The 16,652-nt window shown below is 43.7% G+C and overlaps 1 protein-coding gene across 1 annotated transcript in view; it reads right to left on the bottom strand.

The window, feature by feature from the left end:
• Window positions 1-485: 485 nt before the first annotated feature.
• Window positions 486-16,652, bottom strand: part of COLGALT1 (collagen beta(1-O)galactosyltransferase 1) — an 82,317-nt gene continuing 66,150 nt past the window's right edge. The window contains exons 10-12 of the mRNA XM_089651763.1: window positions 10,519-10,646; window positions 9,213-9,419; window positions 486-6,815 (exon numbers count right to left, since the gene is read on the bottom strand). Of these exons, the coding sequence (XP_089507889.1) occupies window positions 6,548-6,815; window positions 9,213-9,419; window positions 10,519-10,646 (603 nt within the window). The 3' untranslated portion in view covers window positions 486-6,547. The remainder of the gene's footprint in view (window positions 6,816-9,212; window positions 9,420-10,518; window positions 10,647-16,652) is intronic.

Raw genomic sequence — 16,652 nt, 5'->3', positions numbered from 1 at the left:
TTTAACCTTTGCAGTGCAAGTGAGCCTTACCGCAACAGTAGTTTTAAGGTTCAGCCCTAAAATCAAAATTGCAAGTGAGCCCTTGCACCTCGCCATCAGGTATAGAAGACCTTCACTGCCTCAAATCTGCCACTTTGCAACTTTCCTGAGTGGGGAATCTCCAAAGTCTATAAGTTCTGGATACACTTACTCTGATGTTCACTTGCAGACAGGGATGCAGACTGGAAAGTACAATGATTCTTCTCGTCACTTACAGCACGGGTGTCAAACTGGCGGCCCTCCGGCTGTTGCCAAACTACAAATCCCATGAGGCATTGCAAGATTGACAGTTACAGGCATGACTCCCAAAGGCAGAAGCATGATGGGACTTGTAGTTTCACAACAACTGGAGGTCTGCCAGTTTGACACCCAACTTACAGGGTCATCTCAGCTGTCACATGCACAAAGCCATCCAAAAGTTGTCATCATTGAAGGAATAATACAAATTTATTGTAAAAATTATTTTATTGAAAAACAAAAAGCACAAAAATATATAGAACTCTGTAAACAAAAGCTGGGCACCAGTACTGGGTTTTGAGAGGACCAAACTGCATTTAAAGCACCCCCTTCCACCACCTTGGCGTCGGTAAGAGTTCCCATATAGTCATGAAATGTTTAATCCCTCATTTATAACAACATTTTCTATCCTGTAAGAGTTTTTCAATACTGCTAATACGCCAGAGAGTTGCTGGAGAATACATTGCGGGACAATGTACTAAAGTGAGGCTGCCTCTTTGATGGGAGTGCAGTTCCATATTATGACCTGTAGAAGTCACTGTTGTCACTGCCATTTAAATGAGAGCTTTCATCTATTAGAACAGCCGGGAGAAAGATACTTGGTTAGTTTATTTAATATCAGCGAACTAAAAATGTTATTTTACATTTGAGCTCTAGAAGTATCAATATCATTAAATACTCAATTCCTGTGCTGATCTGTAATTATTGTATCAGGGCTGGTCAACGGTTGAAGTCTAACCTTGATTGCTGCCCCTGGCAATCCATTGACTCCATACTGCTGTTACGGCTGAGATTTACAAATAGACCTGGAAAGCTTACTGGTTGATATCTGGGATGAGGTCAGGCATATTCGGATCCTAGTCCAAAATCACCTGAGCGAGACTGCCAGGAAGCGGTCACTATACCGGGCCAATCATAAGCAGCCAAAGCATTCTCTGTCCCACAGTCAGACACATAGATGTCCCCCGCAGATGGCTGGCTCAGTACAGGTGATAGCTCCCTGGTGGGTCACTCAGATGGGTTGGGATTAGGATCCTAAAAAACCTGAGCTCATCCTTAGTTGCTATGAGCAGCATGAAAAGATACTGCTCATTCATATATCAGACCCATAGTATGCAGTGGCCAGATATTTCCACATTGCACACAGAAAGCTTTGTTCCAAGGCAGACCTTTGGGCTTAAATTTTGCTAAAAGGGTAGTCACCTGCATCAGGTTTCTGCATACCAGCGAAAGCGAAAACATAATACAGAAATACATATAAGCAGAATTCTTGTGCCTCAATAATCCACTTTGTGTTTGGTCTGCAGAACTTCAGACAAGGAGCTAAATACACAGCTGAAATCCATGTAAGTGACTGATGAGAAAATTATATGATTTATTAATGATAAAAACCCCCCGGTGGCACTGGGTGCGACTTGGCATGCGATTTGCATGCAATGCGACTTCCAAATTGTATGCCAAGTCACACCCTATTGTCTGCAATTACAGCGGTCATATCGGTGCGGTTCCGACTTGGTCAGAAAAAAAAGGTAAAAAAAAAGTCCATATATTAAAACTTCTTCAAACGTGCAAAGTTCACTTTAGAATAACATATCCCATGCTTCTTAATTGATTTTTTGTGTGAAAAAACTTGCATTAGTGTGCTCCCCCGCCAGTTGTGCTCTCACCTCAAGTGTATGACCAAACCATTAAGGTGTCCATTTATGAGCCAGCGGTAATAGATCGCTGGTCAATTCTCCGGCATTCTCGGAGAACACAGTTCTCCCGTGAATGCAGTTTATGAAGCAGTTCTCCGAACGAAGGGAGAACGGTCTACAAACTCTGGAAAACGGCTGATTTTACTATAATCTCGCGAGATTACAGTAAAAGATCAGTTTACTAAGCAGAGGTAAATTATCTCTGCTTAGTTTGCGGTCCCTCCGATTCTCCAGCTCTGGGCTGGAGAATCTGGAGGGAGAACACAGATCTCCAGTGAAGGGCTGACATGATCTCCTGAGTGTCATAAACTGTGAATGACCAGAGAATAGCTGAGATCCGTTGAATCGCAGCTATTCTCTGTGTCATAAAAGGACACCTATGTAAGGTCATATAATGCTTGTGTCTCTTTAAATGAGCCAAAGTATGGATGGGATGGAATCTTGCTGTTTGGGGTCCTCCTCCACTTACTCGATTGACTCTTCTTCCACGGTGGTTAATATAGAGGAATAATCAAATCATAGCGTTTTATCCTTTTAAAACCGTTATATTAATAAAAGTAATGCACTCGCATATACTCTGTATATAAACCGCTTTGTGCACAAAATGTGTCCTGCAGATTTTTTTCAGTGGTGAAAATCCTAAAATTGCCAGCTGGTGTCAGTATGGAACCCCCGAGCGTTGTGATGTCAAAGACCCCTCCCCTACACGTTACGCCACCAGTCACGTGGCTTCATCAGGGAGAATGATTCAATTAATTAAAAAAATCAATTAAGAAGCACAAGATATTTTATTCTAAAGTGAACTATGCACGTTTGAAGAAGTTTATATATGGACTTTTTTTTTTTTTACATGTATTTGGAAATTCATATTGGTTGATTCATTTATTATAATTTTATTTTATTATTTTGATATGAATTATTACTAGTAGAACTCGGATTTATTTTGAGTAATTTTAAGTGAAGCACAGTTTTGGTATTTAGTATTGGTTTGGCACTCTAGTATGAGTATGTGTTAGGTGTAGGCGATTCACAATTAGCACTCGGTAGTATTCATCCCTCGCATAGCAGCTCACAAGCTTTCACTTTTCATCTGACTTGGTCAGAGCCGCACTGATTTCTAAAGTAGTACATGCACTACTTTTGGTGCGTTTTGCATAGACATCTGAAATTGGCATGTCTCCCGACTTTGAAATCATGCAACTTCACTGGAAGTCCCACGATTTCAAAGTTGCCTTAATATGACCGGGGTGTAAAGGACAATATTAGGTGCTTATATGCTAATGTGCTAGAATGTCTTGTTTACAAAAGGAGGTTATTAGAACAATGTCCTTGGAAGACCAATTATGCAGTCTGTAGAGAAACCGTAGTCTCCTAATACTCTACAGCACTCTCAGTCCACCCGATTAGATGTTCCAAAATAAGAGAAATGAAGGACTCTTGTGATTGTTGAGGTGCAGCTTACGGGAATTCTGGGTGTTGACAATATTTTTAGGGAGGTCTTTCAAGGCAACTGTATTAAAATCCCACATTCCTATGAAGAGACTAATGCCCCATACACACGATAAGAAAATCGTATGAAAAATTATTCAGAACCACTGATCAAACGATTTTCTCTTCTTTGATTAGCAGGATGTTTTAACTGATAATATTGTGAACGAAAAAAATCCGGTTGAACAACAGTGAAAAATGTTGTCGTTTCGCATATGAACGACCGATTTTCTATGCGGTGGTATGACGCTCATACGAAAAATATCTATCAAGCGCTATCACGCATGAGCGGAAACAGAAGATGACCCGAATGTTTATGTCCAAGGAATCTTCGTAAACACGAACAAAAAATCCAAATGTTAAAAGTAGATTGGCCTAATGAGATAATGACACCAGAATTCTGCAGATTATATTTTATGTATCACTATTTATGTATATAGGTCATGTAATAAACGATATTATACTCATTGCTGGTAATTGTTGTGTATATCGCTCATTCTGGCCGGAAGGGCGTGGCTACAAGGTCACACGCACACCGCATCACTTCCACATCAACAATACGTATTGCCCGAACGATTTTTTTAGATTGATTAATGTGAGCCACGATTTCTACCAATGAACGAACGCCTATCGGACGTCGGATGACCAATTGGTCGATTTTCTAATCGTGTATTCCCACCTTAAGTTTTGGGACAATTAACTGTCAGGACTCCACGTCCACGTCACTTTCTCTACTTTCTGATCTTTACTTTTATTTTGTAACTTAAAAACTGTTCATCTATTTCAAAAGATTTGAACGTCTGATCAGAAAATATATTCAAATTTAATTTATTAAATTTAGAAAATAGAGTGGCTGAACACAATCTCAAACCTTTAGCCACATAAAAAATGAACATATACAGTATGTAGATCAACTATGTACAAGCCGTTTGCCTGCAGTTCTGCAGCGCATTTTACCTGTTTCCAATGAGGAGGCAAACGTTTCGGGAGTATCTGGGGGGAAAGGCATGCAAATCACTAATAAATAAGTGAATTTCCCAACACAAGGAATTTGTCACAAACTGCGAGTTTAGAGAACCTTAAACAATCAGTTTTACAAAAGCTAACCAGAACGCACTGCAATTGTGCTGAAACCAGAAATTTCATTCAGGTTACTTAATTCCGATTTGTTATTTATTGGAACTAGAGATCATGCCTGTACGTCCATTTCGAAGTGTACTTCCTCACGCATGTGTGATTTGAATGCTACTGGTAGCTGAGAGAAATATCTTCTTGTTTTTTTTTTTTTTTAAAACACAGTGGGGGGATTTACTAAAGCTGGTTCAACCAGAATCTGGTGCAGCTGTGCATGGTAGCCAATCAGATTCTAACCTCATAACCTCAGCTTGTTCAATTAGGCTTTGGCAATAAAACCTGGAAGCTGATTGGTTTCTAAGCAGACGTGCACCTGATTTTGCACTCTCCAGCTTTAGTAAATAAACCTCATTGGGCTGATTTACTAAAACTGGACAATCACTAACTGTACTGCATCTATGGAGCAGTGTCACCCTGGGGCAGAACCAGAGGCATCCCTAGGGTAGGTATTACCCGGTGCGGTAACACTTGGTGACACCCCCTCCAACAATCACCGCAGAATGGATCAGATCTGCAGATTGAGCATAATGGATCGGACTCCGATCCATTATGCTCAATCCGCAGATCCAATGCATTCTGCGAGGATCATTGACTTTCTTTACAACTTACCTTTTCTTGGAGTGGGTCCGGTGTCACCCCGTATAGGTTGCATGCCGACGAGGATCGTCAGCATGCAACCTATACGGGGTGACAAGGGACCCGCTCCAAGAAAAGGTAAGTTGTAAAGAAAGCCGACGATCCCCGCAGGATGGATCGGATCCATCCTGCAGGGATCGTCAGCTTGCTTTACAACTTACCGTTTTGTGGAGCGGGTCCGGTGTCACCCTGTGCGGTCAGTGTCACCCGGTGTGGACCGCACCCCCCCGCACCTGCCTCGGGACGCCACTGGGCAGAACTACACAACACTCCCCTCTCCATTACATGGATTGGTGATCTGTAGTTCACATAAAATAGCTTGAATGTGAGACAACATTTTTTGATTCAATTCACAGGATGCTACTGGTATTATTTTAGAATCCACAATAATGTTCTGTGCTTGCTGAAAATGATTAAGTGTTAAAAAAGAAAAACTAATGCAGCCACCACATCGAAAGACTGGCAAGCTGGAATACATTACATTTTTATTCTTGGGTTTTGATACACTTTACTATGTGTCTGTCACCATTGTGCATAAACCATTAAGGACAGCCATGTTGTCAGTTTGTTAGGAAGCAGTAATGTAGCACCCAGAAACAACCATTGTTAGGCTGCACCTGATTAACAAGTAGTGTCAGTAATGGTTTAGGAACTCCACTGTTAAATGTACATTAGCTTCCTCACAGCAATAATTGATGGCTAAATAAAAAACAGCCAAATGTGCAAGAAGACAGGGGAGCACAACCAGGGTCCTCCAAGGCTGAGACCACTTTTCAGGCTGTCCTCATCAGGAAACAATGAATGAGGCACGTTAGTGTTTTCTGTTGTCTGTTGCTAAATCTGAGATTGAATACTGCCATTGAGGACTGTGGCTGTGCAGACCTGACCCAGACCAACCTATTTTTTATGTTGACCTCCGTGATTTCACTCCACCCATCATGTCCCTAATCAGGAAGCTTTATTTTAAGGCCATTGCCATTTAAATCCTAAAACAGCTCAGCTGCTTTTTTCTGCATCCACAAAAGGTGCAGCAAATGGGGACTGTTCGCTCTGGCAATTACATAAATAATTATAATATAATTAGTATTAACCCCGACCTCATAAAGAAAAGACCATGTCTCCCCCCAGAGACAGCTCTGCTCCCAGCTGGGCCGTTCCATGTGAAATCAGCAGAGGAGTAGTCGGTCATACAGGTGCGCATAGGTGCGCGTTCTTTGGTCTGTCACAAAAGGTCCCGCAGCCTCACCGTTCCTAATCAGATCAACAGATCGTCTGCACACAAAGCTCAGACGCTGGATGGGATTGTGGCACTGAGGTCATAGCTCGTCTCGGGCGGCGCTGTCAAACGGGGAGCGGAGAGATGGGGTGTTGATGGCTTCACTGCGCAGCTTCTCCTGTTGTTGGGTCTTGCGGGACTTGGCTCTGTCCCAGTCAGTGCTCTGAGTCACGTTGTCCCACAGCACAGAAGTCTCCGTGTCACTGATGTAGCCTTCGTCTCCGGTGTAGTGGGTTGGGTATAGCAGCAGAGGCTCCACAGAGAAGGCACGCAGGTCCCGCGGAGAGAAATGAGAGGAGTAATCCGAGCTGTATGCAGAGAAATGGATGAAGAAAACCAATTAAAGCCCTACTGAAATCTCATTCTGTTTGATCTCTTTATAGTCACGTGAAGAGAAGGAAATAGCCTTTACAACCACTTAAAAGATTTGTTGACCAATTTTTGCTCTCCTTTCTGCCCTCACACTGCAGTGTTCTGTGCTAGCAGAGCTGAGTAACAGCTACACCCCCCAGCAAAAGTGTCCCCACTGTATAATGCAGAGAAACAGAAAGAGGGTGTCTGACCACGCCTGTTAGTGAGAGTACCAAGTCTAAAACTGGCCGTAGATGGATTGAGTCTCGGCTGGTTCAGCAGGGACCAACCAAGATCTGATTCATGTATGGGCAGGCTAGTTGTACTGAATTCGATACATCAATGACTTCAGTACAACCAGCCTGTTGGATTTTTTTTCATGCCATCACTACTGGCCGCTATAGCCGCTACCAGTAATTGTGTTGCTCCTCGCCCTCGCTGACGGAACAGAATTCCCCTATCAACACTGACTGTGTTGACAGGGGAATCAAGCAATTGCAAAATCTATGGGCTGCTTAACTCTGGTATCTACTCGACCAGGGATTTATTTTAACCCTTTCCCACCTGACCTATAGTAATCGGACACCCGGCTGGGACATTCATCGATCCAGGTGGACGTCATATGGCATCCTCCAGGATCACCCCAGGTGCCGTGCTGTGGCGAGATCTGACACCAGCTGTGTCCATCGGACACAGCCGATGACTGATCAGTGTACCGTCCCGTTGCTGGTACCATGTGACCACTGTGACCAATCACAGCAGATCACATGACCATTGTAAGCAATGGATGGCTTCCTTTCATGCCATCCATTGTATTCCCTATGATCACATGGTACAGACAGGGCCAATCACAGCTCATCTGTGTCATGTGAATAGTTGGTGTCCAATCACAGCTAATTACAATAAAACAAACTAAATGAATCGATTTCATTCAGTAAAATGCTTGTAGAGCAATGACAGTCATTGCTATAAACAATCACAATGTGTAAAAAAAAATACTGATACCTTCTCCAGAGTAATATAATGCCCACCCTTTGCAGCTATGACAGCTTCAACACTTCAGGGAAGGCTGCCCACAAGGTTTAGGAGGGTGTCTATGAGAATGTTTGACCATTCTTCCAGAAGCACATTTGTGAGGTCAGGTAGTCTACGTTCTAACATCCCAATGGTGTTCTATTGAGTTGAGGTCTGCAGGCCAGTGAGTTTCCTCCACCCCAAACTCACTCATCCATGTCTTTATGGACCTTGCTTTGTGCACTGGTGTGCAGTCATGTTGGAACAGGAAGGGGCCATTCCCAAACTTTTCCCACAAAGTTGGGAGCATGAAATTGTCCAAAATGTCTTGGTATGCTGACGCCTTAAGAGTTCCCTTCACTGGAACTAAGGGGCCAAGCCCAACCCCTGAAAAACAACCCCACACCATAATCCCCCTTCCACCAAACTTTACACTTGGCACAATGCAGTCAGCCAAGTACCGTTCTCCTGGCAACCGCCAAACCCAGACACATCCATTGGATTGCCAGACAGAGAAGCGTGATTCATCACTCCAGAGAACACGTCTCCACTGCTCTAGAGTCCAGTGGCGGCGTGCTTTACACCACTGCATCCAACGCTTTGCATTGCACTTTGTGATGTAAGGCTTGGATGCAGCTGCTCGTCCATGGAAACCCATTCCATGAAGCTCTCTACGCACTGTTGTTGTGCTAATCTGAAGGCCACACAATGTTTGGAGGCCTTTAGCTATTGACTCTGCAGACAGTTGGTGACTTCTGCACACTGTGCGCTTCAGCATGCGCTGACACCGCTCTGTCATTTTACATGGCCTACCACTTGGTGGCTGAATTGCTGTTGTTCCCAGTTACTTCCACTTTGTTATAACACCACTAACAGTTGGCCGTGGAATATTTAGTAGAAAGGAAATGTCACGGATGGACTTATTGAACAGATGGCAACCTATCACGTTACCACGCTTGAATTCACTGAGCAACTGGGAGCGACCCATTCTTTCACAAATGTTTGTAGAAGAAGTCTACATGCCTAGGTGTATGACTTTATACACCTGTGGCCATGGAGGTGATTGGAACACCTGAATCCAATGATTTGGAGGGCTGGCCCAATACTTTTGGTAATATAGTGTATGTGCTTTCATGTGGTTGGAGGACTCCATCCATCTAGTTACCCATGCACCCACTACTACGAGGTCCAGGTATGCAACCAAGTTAAGGATTCCAGAATTAAAGAACATTCAAATACAAAATAACTTTTGCGGCAATATATACGCATTCCATCAATTAAACATAGGGTGTAGCAAAACAAAAAAAAAGTGTACTGCAAAGTGAAACTGTTGCACTCACACTGGATGCTTGTCGTACATGATGGGCAAGAATTCATCCACAGGAAGCATCTTGGTCAGAGGTTCAGCATTCAGCAGCTTTTTTGCCCCCCTAAGAGAGATCAAGTATCCCAGTGTCCAGTATGAGTAATCAGCAACTACCAAGTTGCGGACCCCTGAAACAGACTCTTCAGGTTCCTCTACCTGCATCCGTTTTCTTCCCAGATAGCTGCAAGAAAGACAAGGGGCTTAGATCAGTGCACTCTAATGAACAGCCATTGAACATACTGAGAATTTTTGTATGAACGTTCAATATATCTACTAGTGTAGGCCAGTTTTTGTCACAGCAGCAGATCCATGAAACCAGTGCAAAACATTAGGTGGTGTAAAGCTTTTCATACATGGTTCGGTTTTTTTCATTCAGCCATAGGGCTGAATAGAAAAAAAAAAAACTGAACTGGTTCCCCAATCCACACATTTGAGGTAGAAGGGGGAATCCTCCCTGCTGCACTATTGTATCCTGACAGAGAGGAGACTCCCCTGCTGTCAGATAACACAGATTAGCATTGCAGCCGTTGGCTGGAGATGCTGATCAAGCCGCTTTTATCCGATAGGTTCCGTTGAACATGTGTTGATCAGTTCAAATTCTGTTCAACTGTAGTGGCCACACATGGATCGAAATTTGTCTGGTCCCTGCTGAATCAGAGAAATTTCAGGAATGTAAGGAATAAGGCAGGCAGAAAGATGACAGGTACTCATTTCAGCTGCAAAGGCACTAATGCTATTGCAAAGGACCACGTCGCAAGTTCTTGGCTACATTGGTGTTTGAGTTTTTAGCAATACCTGCATTTCCATTTGGTAATATTACCCCTTCTTTCCTGTCCTAGTGACCAAGAAGTTAAGAAAAACATACCTAATAGGGCAGAAGATAATAAAAACCTGGCAGGGGAATTCCTGGCTGGAGTTTGGCCTAAATAAATCAAGAGTACGGGAGCCAGAAAGCAGCTGTAGGAAAATGACATGCATTCCAAGTGGAATTCCTCAATTCATGACGGCTGGAAGACCTTTCATCAGGAATACAGATTAAAGTGATTGAACTGTGATGTGTTACTAGAAGGAAAAGATAGTAGAACTTCTCACTTCTGTACACATTCCAGGACGGCCATGTTTACTATATATTGCAACGCAACTAAATATTTACAGCCCAGTAACCAAGCTGCTGTTCTCGCTTTATGAGCGACATAATTCCACTAGTAGAACGAATGCTTTCATTATATAAATCACTTTCTCTGTCCCTCCCCTCGCTCTTCACCCAAAACATCTCTCACATGAGGTCCCAGTCCAGCTGTGCCTTCTCCACGTCCTGCAGCAGGTTCTCCAGCCGCCTCTTAAAGAAGATTTCAAATCTCAGGTCGTCTTCGAATACAGCAGAGATGGCGAGTGAACGTTCAGAGATCTAGAAGAGTGGGCGACATTACAGAGAGAATTAGGATGCCAAGTTTTCAGAAGGAATGACATTTTTGCAAAAAATATATATACTTTAATTTAAAACACAAAATACAACACCAAAAAAACAAAACAAAAACAACCCATACACAAAACACACTACAATAACACTCCACTCACTTCCACGAAGACTCAAAAACCTTAAAGTGAACCTGACCTAAAATGTTTCTGGGGAATATCTCTGAACTTCCATTATGGTTCAACACCAGGACCCTTTCACATGTTCTGCAGCAGGCCCTCTTCCTGCCATCTTGGATAGGGTTTCCACTTTTTCTTCAAGCCAAACCCGAACACTTTAGCACCACACGGCAAATTATTTTTGTGTGTAGTAATCATTATACATATATTTTGTGATTTAATAACATTTCTAATAATATGGATTTAATCACAAGAGCCCTTCCTTACATCAGAGTCCACAGAGCCCCCCTTACATCAGAGTCCACAGAGCCCCCCTTACATCAGAGTCCGCAGAACCCCGCTTACATCAGAGTCCGCAGAGCCCCGCTTACATCAGAGTCCGCAGAGTCCCCCTTACATCAGAGTCCGCAGAATTTCCACTTACACTGTAAGGGGGGAATCTCTGTGGACTCCAGAATCTAAAGGGAAAGCCTGATGTAAGGGGAAATGCTGTGGACTCTGGTGTAAAGGGGAACTCTGATGTAAAAGGGGCCTTGGTAAGCAGAGACCCCCTTACATCAGAGTCCACAGAGCTCCCCTTAAATCTGAGTTCCCCTACATTAGTGTATTCACAGGGTAGCAAGAGAGAGAAGGGAGGGAGGGGGGAAACTTTACTCTCAGTAGATGGATGGTGAGCTCACTTGCCATTGGCTTCAAACTTCCCGCCTGCACATTCCCTTCTCTGGAGGCACAGCACTGCCGAAGAGTGTGGGCGGGAGGGTGAGGAGCAGATCACATCTCTCTATCTCCCCTGTCCATGCAGGGGGCAAGGGGGGAACTGTCAGTGCTGGCTCTGGGCTGTGTGAGAGAAACCTTTTAGATAGTTGTAACCTGAACAAGTGTCCCCACTGGAGGATTTCCACTTACCTCTCTGGTACAATTTTGGATTTCCCTTAATCTTCTCTCTTGGTCACAATGGTCACCAGGACAAAGAAAATGGGTGAATCTACCAAGTTGGAAAATCTTGATAAAAATATAACAGGGATTCAAAGCCTTACCTATTCTATTCAAAACTGAAAGGTTTTGGCTATCTCTACACAAGGCTCCATTCATACCAGATGCGGTGGGACTGCGCTGGGTGGTTATTCCAGTGCAGTCCCACCACATGACAAGGCAAAATGCCTTGTCTCCTATGTGCCCTATTCACACTACTGCGTTGCAGGCACTATGAGCTGAAAAAGGAGCAGTACATACACTACTTTTTTCAGCGCACCGCCTCGCACCTCACACTGGCCAATTGAACTTCTGTGTGACATTTCAATAAAGTTTGTTTTTAAAAAAAGGGAGCGGTGCAGTACAGAGCAGCGATTCCTGCTGAACTGCACACCAGATACTGCATTATAAAGTGCTGGCTGGTGTGAATGGACCCTTAACCACTTGCCTACCAGGCACTTATACCCCCTTATTTACCAGGCCAATTTTCAGCTTTCAGCGCTGCCGCACTTTGATTGACAATTGCGCGGTCATGCAACATTGTACCCATATGAAATTTTGATCATTTTTTTCTCACAAATAGAGCTTTCTTTTGGTGGTATTTAATCGCCACTGGGCGCTTTACTTTTTGCGCTATAAAAAAAAAAATGCAAAAAATTTGAAAAAAAAAAAAAAGTTTCTTTGTTTCTATTATAAAAATTTTCAAACAGGTATTTTTTCTCCTTCACTGATGTGCGTTGATGAGGCAGCACTGATGGGCACTGATAGGCGGCACTGATGGGCACTGATAGGCAGCACTGAAGGGCACTGATAGGCAGTACTAATGAGGTGGCACGGATAGGCGGCAGTGATAGACAGCACTAATGAGGTGTCACGGATAGGCGGCAGTGATATGCAGCACTAATATGCGGCACTGATAGGCGGCACTGATAGGCGGCACTGATGATGGGTACTGATAGACGGCACTGACTGGCATCACTGCTGGGCACTGACTGGCGGCACTGACTGGCACAACCCCTGGGCACTGACTGGTGGCACTGATTGGCAGCACTGCTGGGCTGCACTGGTGGGTGGCACTGGTGGGTAGCACTGGTGGGTGGCACTGGTGGGCACAGGTGGGTGGCACTGGTGGGCACAGGTGGGTGGCACTTCTGGGCACAGGTGGGTGGCACTGCAGAGTGGCACAGGTGGGTGCACTGCTGGGCACAGGTGGGTGACACTGCAGAGTGGCACAGGTGGGGGCACTGCTGGGCACAGGTGGGTGATCTGCTGGGCACAGGTGGGCGGAGCTAGTGGGCGCACTGCTGGGCGGAACTTGCGGGTGGCACTGCTGGGCACCGATCATCAGGGCACTGATCATCAGTGCCCTGATGATCGGTGCCGATCCCCGCTCTGACAACTGCCGGTTCTCGGCAGTACTTTCCTCACGATCTGACAGCGTGAGGAAAGTGCAGCCGAGAACCGGCACTTGCATTTCCCTCTGATCAGCGTGTCATTGGACACCGCTGATCACGTGGTAAAAGCCCGCTGTGATTGGCCTTTTACCACATCACGTGATCAGCTGTGTCCGTAGGACACAGCGATCTTGGAGATCGCCGGGTGCGCGCCCCCTGGGGCGTGCAGGAGAGCGCGTTCTGGGAGGACGTCATATGACGTCCACTCAGAACTGGCCGGCCACAGTGCAGCCGTCATTCGGCTATCTGCGGTCGGCAGGTAGTTAAAGTGGTTCTAAAGCCAAAACTTTTTCTGACCTTAATGCATCCTCTGCATTAATGCAAAAAACATTTTGCAGCTCGCTGTCCTCCCTCACCTCCCTAAATACTTACCTCAATGGATCCAGCACTGTGCACAGCTGCATCTCCTCTCTTCAATCTCTTCTTCTTAACACACGGACTCAGGCAGCAGCAGAAGCCATTGGCTCCTGCTGCTATCAATCAAAGGCAGTCAGCAGGCAACAGGGGACAGGGCCAAGCCATGCTGTGTGTGTCTATGGAGCGTGGCTCCATAGATACACACAACTCAGGAACGAGTGGCTTGCAATAGGGGCACACTGAGAAGAAGAGGAGCCAAGATTGCCGGTGGGGGACCACAGAAGAGGGGGTTCGGTGCTGCTCTGTGCAATACCATTTAACAGAACAGGTGAGTATAACACGTTTGTTATTTTAATTGAAAAAAAACCCTTTAGTAACACTTTAAAAAGGTAGTTGTAAACCTCTGACATGAAATATGAACAACGCATATCCCTCCTATAGTGTGACTTTTGTTACAGAGTAACGAGCCAGCAGACAGAAGTCACTTCTGACAGGTTTTCCTGACACCAGGAGATAAAAAGGTCTGTGATTGACAACCTCAGCTATGAGGAAAGATTAGAGGAACTGAATTTATTCTCTCTTGAGAAGAGGAGATTAAGGGGGGGATATGATCACCATGTATAATACATAAGGGGGGATATGATCACCATGTATAATACATAAGGGGAGATATGATCACCATGTATAATACATAAGGGGGATATGATCTCCATGTATAATACATAAGGGGGATATGATCTCCATGTATAATACATAAGGGGGGATATGATCACCATGTATAATACATAAGGGGGGATATGATCACCATGTATAATACATAAGGGGGATATGATCTCCATGTATAATACATAAGGGGGGATATGATCACCATGTATAATACATAAGGGGGGATATGATCTCCATGTATAATACATAAGGGGGGATATGATCTCCATGTATAATACATAAGGGGGGATATGATCTCCATGTATAATACATAAGAGGGATATGATCAACATGTATAATACATAAGGGGGGATATGATCACCATGTATAATACATAAGGGGGGATATGATCACCATGTATAATACATAAGGGGGGATATGATCTCCATGTATAATACATAAGGGGGGATATGATCTCCATGTATAATACATAAGGGGGATATGATCTCCATGTATAATACATAAGGGGGATATGATCTCCATGTATAATACATAAGGGGGGATATGATCACCATGTATAATACACGAGGGGGGATATGATCTCCATGTATAATACATAAGGGGGGGATATGATCAACATGTATAAATACATCAGTGGTTCATATAGTGAACTCGGTGTAGAGTTATTCTCCCTGAGGTCATCACACAGGACAAGGGGGCACTCTTTACGTCTGGAGGAAAAGAGCTTTAATCTCCAAATACAGATAGGTTTTTTCAAGAGCTGTGAAAATGTGGAAAAGACTCTCTGGAGAGTTGGTTCTGGCCAGCTCAGTAGATTGCTTTAACCACTTCAAGTCCGGACACTTTTACCCCCTTCCTGTCCAGGCCAATTTTCAGCTTTCAGCGCTATCACACTTTGAATGACAATTGCGCAGTCATGCAACACTGTACCCATATGAATTTTTTTGAGACAGATAAAGATTTATTTTGGTGGTATTTATTCACCACTGGGATTTTTATTTTTTTTTGCTATGTAAATGAAAAAGTCCAAACATTTTGAAAAAAGTGTTTTTCTTATAAAATTTTGCAAATAAATAATATTTCATCATAAATCTTGGCCAAAATTTATTCTGTTATCTTTTTAGTAAAAAAAAAAAAAAATAATAATGCAAATTAGTTTTTAACCAAAAATTGTCATTTTTACAAATTTTTTTATATTTTTATATTATTATTTATGGGGTTTTTTTTAACATACTGTCACCCTAGCAGTACAGTGTCACCATGGTGACACTGTTCTATTTGTGGGGGGTGATGAAGATTTTTTTAAACACAGATTGCTTTTACACCCATAAAGGCTGTAAAAGCAATCATTTCTCCTTCTCTCTGGCTGCATTCTTGCAGCCATTGAGAACTACTGTGTGAGCTGTGATTGGTCACAGCTTGTCACATGGTACAAGGCTGTTGCGAATAGCTTTGTACCATGTGACCTCTGTGATCATTCACAAATTTCACACGTAGTAAGCAATGATGTCAGAAGTGACATCTTGCTTACTACTCTGCATGTGATCACTAACTGGCCAATCAGTGATCACATGATCGGGACCTCGCAGAGAGGTCCTGTATGACGATCAGTGTTCCACTGTGTCCGGAGGACACAGCGGGCATCGGATCGCGGTGCTGCGCACTCCTAGGGAGCGTGCACAAGCAGGGGGCGGGGAGGCCATTTATAAACGGCCACCCAACCCTGCACTGCCACCGTACGGCCGTTTATATACAACGGCTGGACGGGAGGTGGTTAAAAAAGACCCGGATTGTTTCCTAAATGCACATAATATAACTGGATACTAACATTTAGAGGTAAAAGTTGATCAAGGAAATATCTGATTGCCTCTTGGGGGATGAAGAAGGATTTGTTTTCCCTGCAGGAGCAAATTGCATCACGGTTTTCTGGGGGGGGTTGCCTTCCTCTGGATCAACTGTGGGTATAGGATTGTGTACATAGGACTGTATATATTTTTTTTAACTAGATAGACATTTTTCAACCAAACTATATAACTATGTAGCTCTGTTCCTGTTTGCTGCGTGGAAGGGGGTGTCCCTTTCCTACAATCAGCTCTCAGAGTCTCCAGAACATACAGTGCATCCAGAAAGTATTCACAGCGCTTAACTTTTGTCACATTTTGTTATGCTACAGCCTTATTCCAAAATGGATTCAATTCATATTTTTCCTCAACATTCTACAAACAATACCCCACAATGACAACGTGAAAGAGGTTCGTCTTAAAATCTTTGCAATTTATTAAAAATAAAAAACGAAAAAACCACATGTACGTAGGTATTCCCAGCCTTTGCTCAATACTTTGTTGAAGCCCCTTTAGCACCAATTACAG

The sequence above is a fragment of the Staurois parvus genome, unplaced genomic scaffold (assembly GCF_062004578.1).
Source record: "Staurois parvus isolate SC_StPar_1 unplaced genomic scaffold, SC_StPar_1.0 ptg000662l, whole genome shotgun sequence".
Lineage (NCBI taxonomy): Eukaryota > Metazoa > Chordata > Amphibia > Anura > Ranidae > Staurois > Staurois parvus.
The sequence above is the reverse complement of the archived record's forward strand: the minus strand, read 5'-3'. Positions and strand labels throughout refer to the sequence as shown.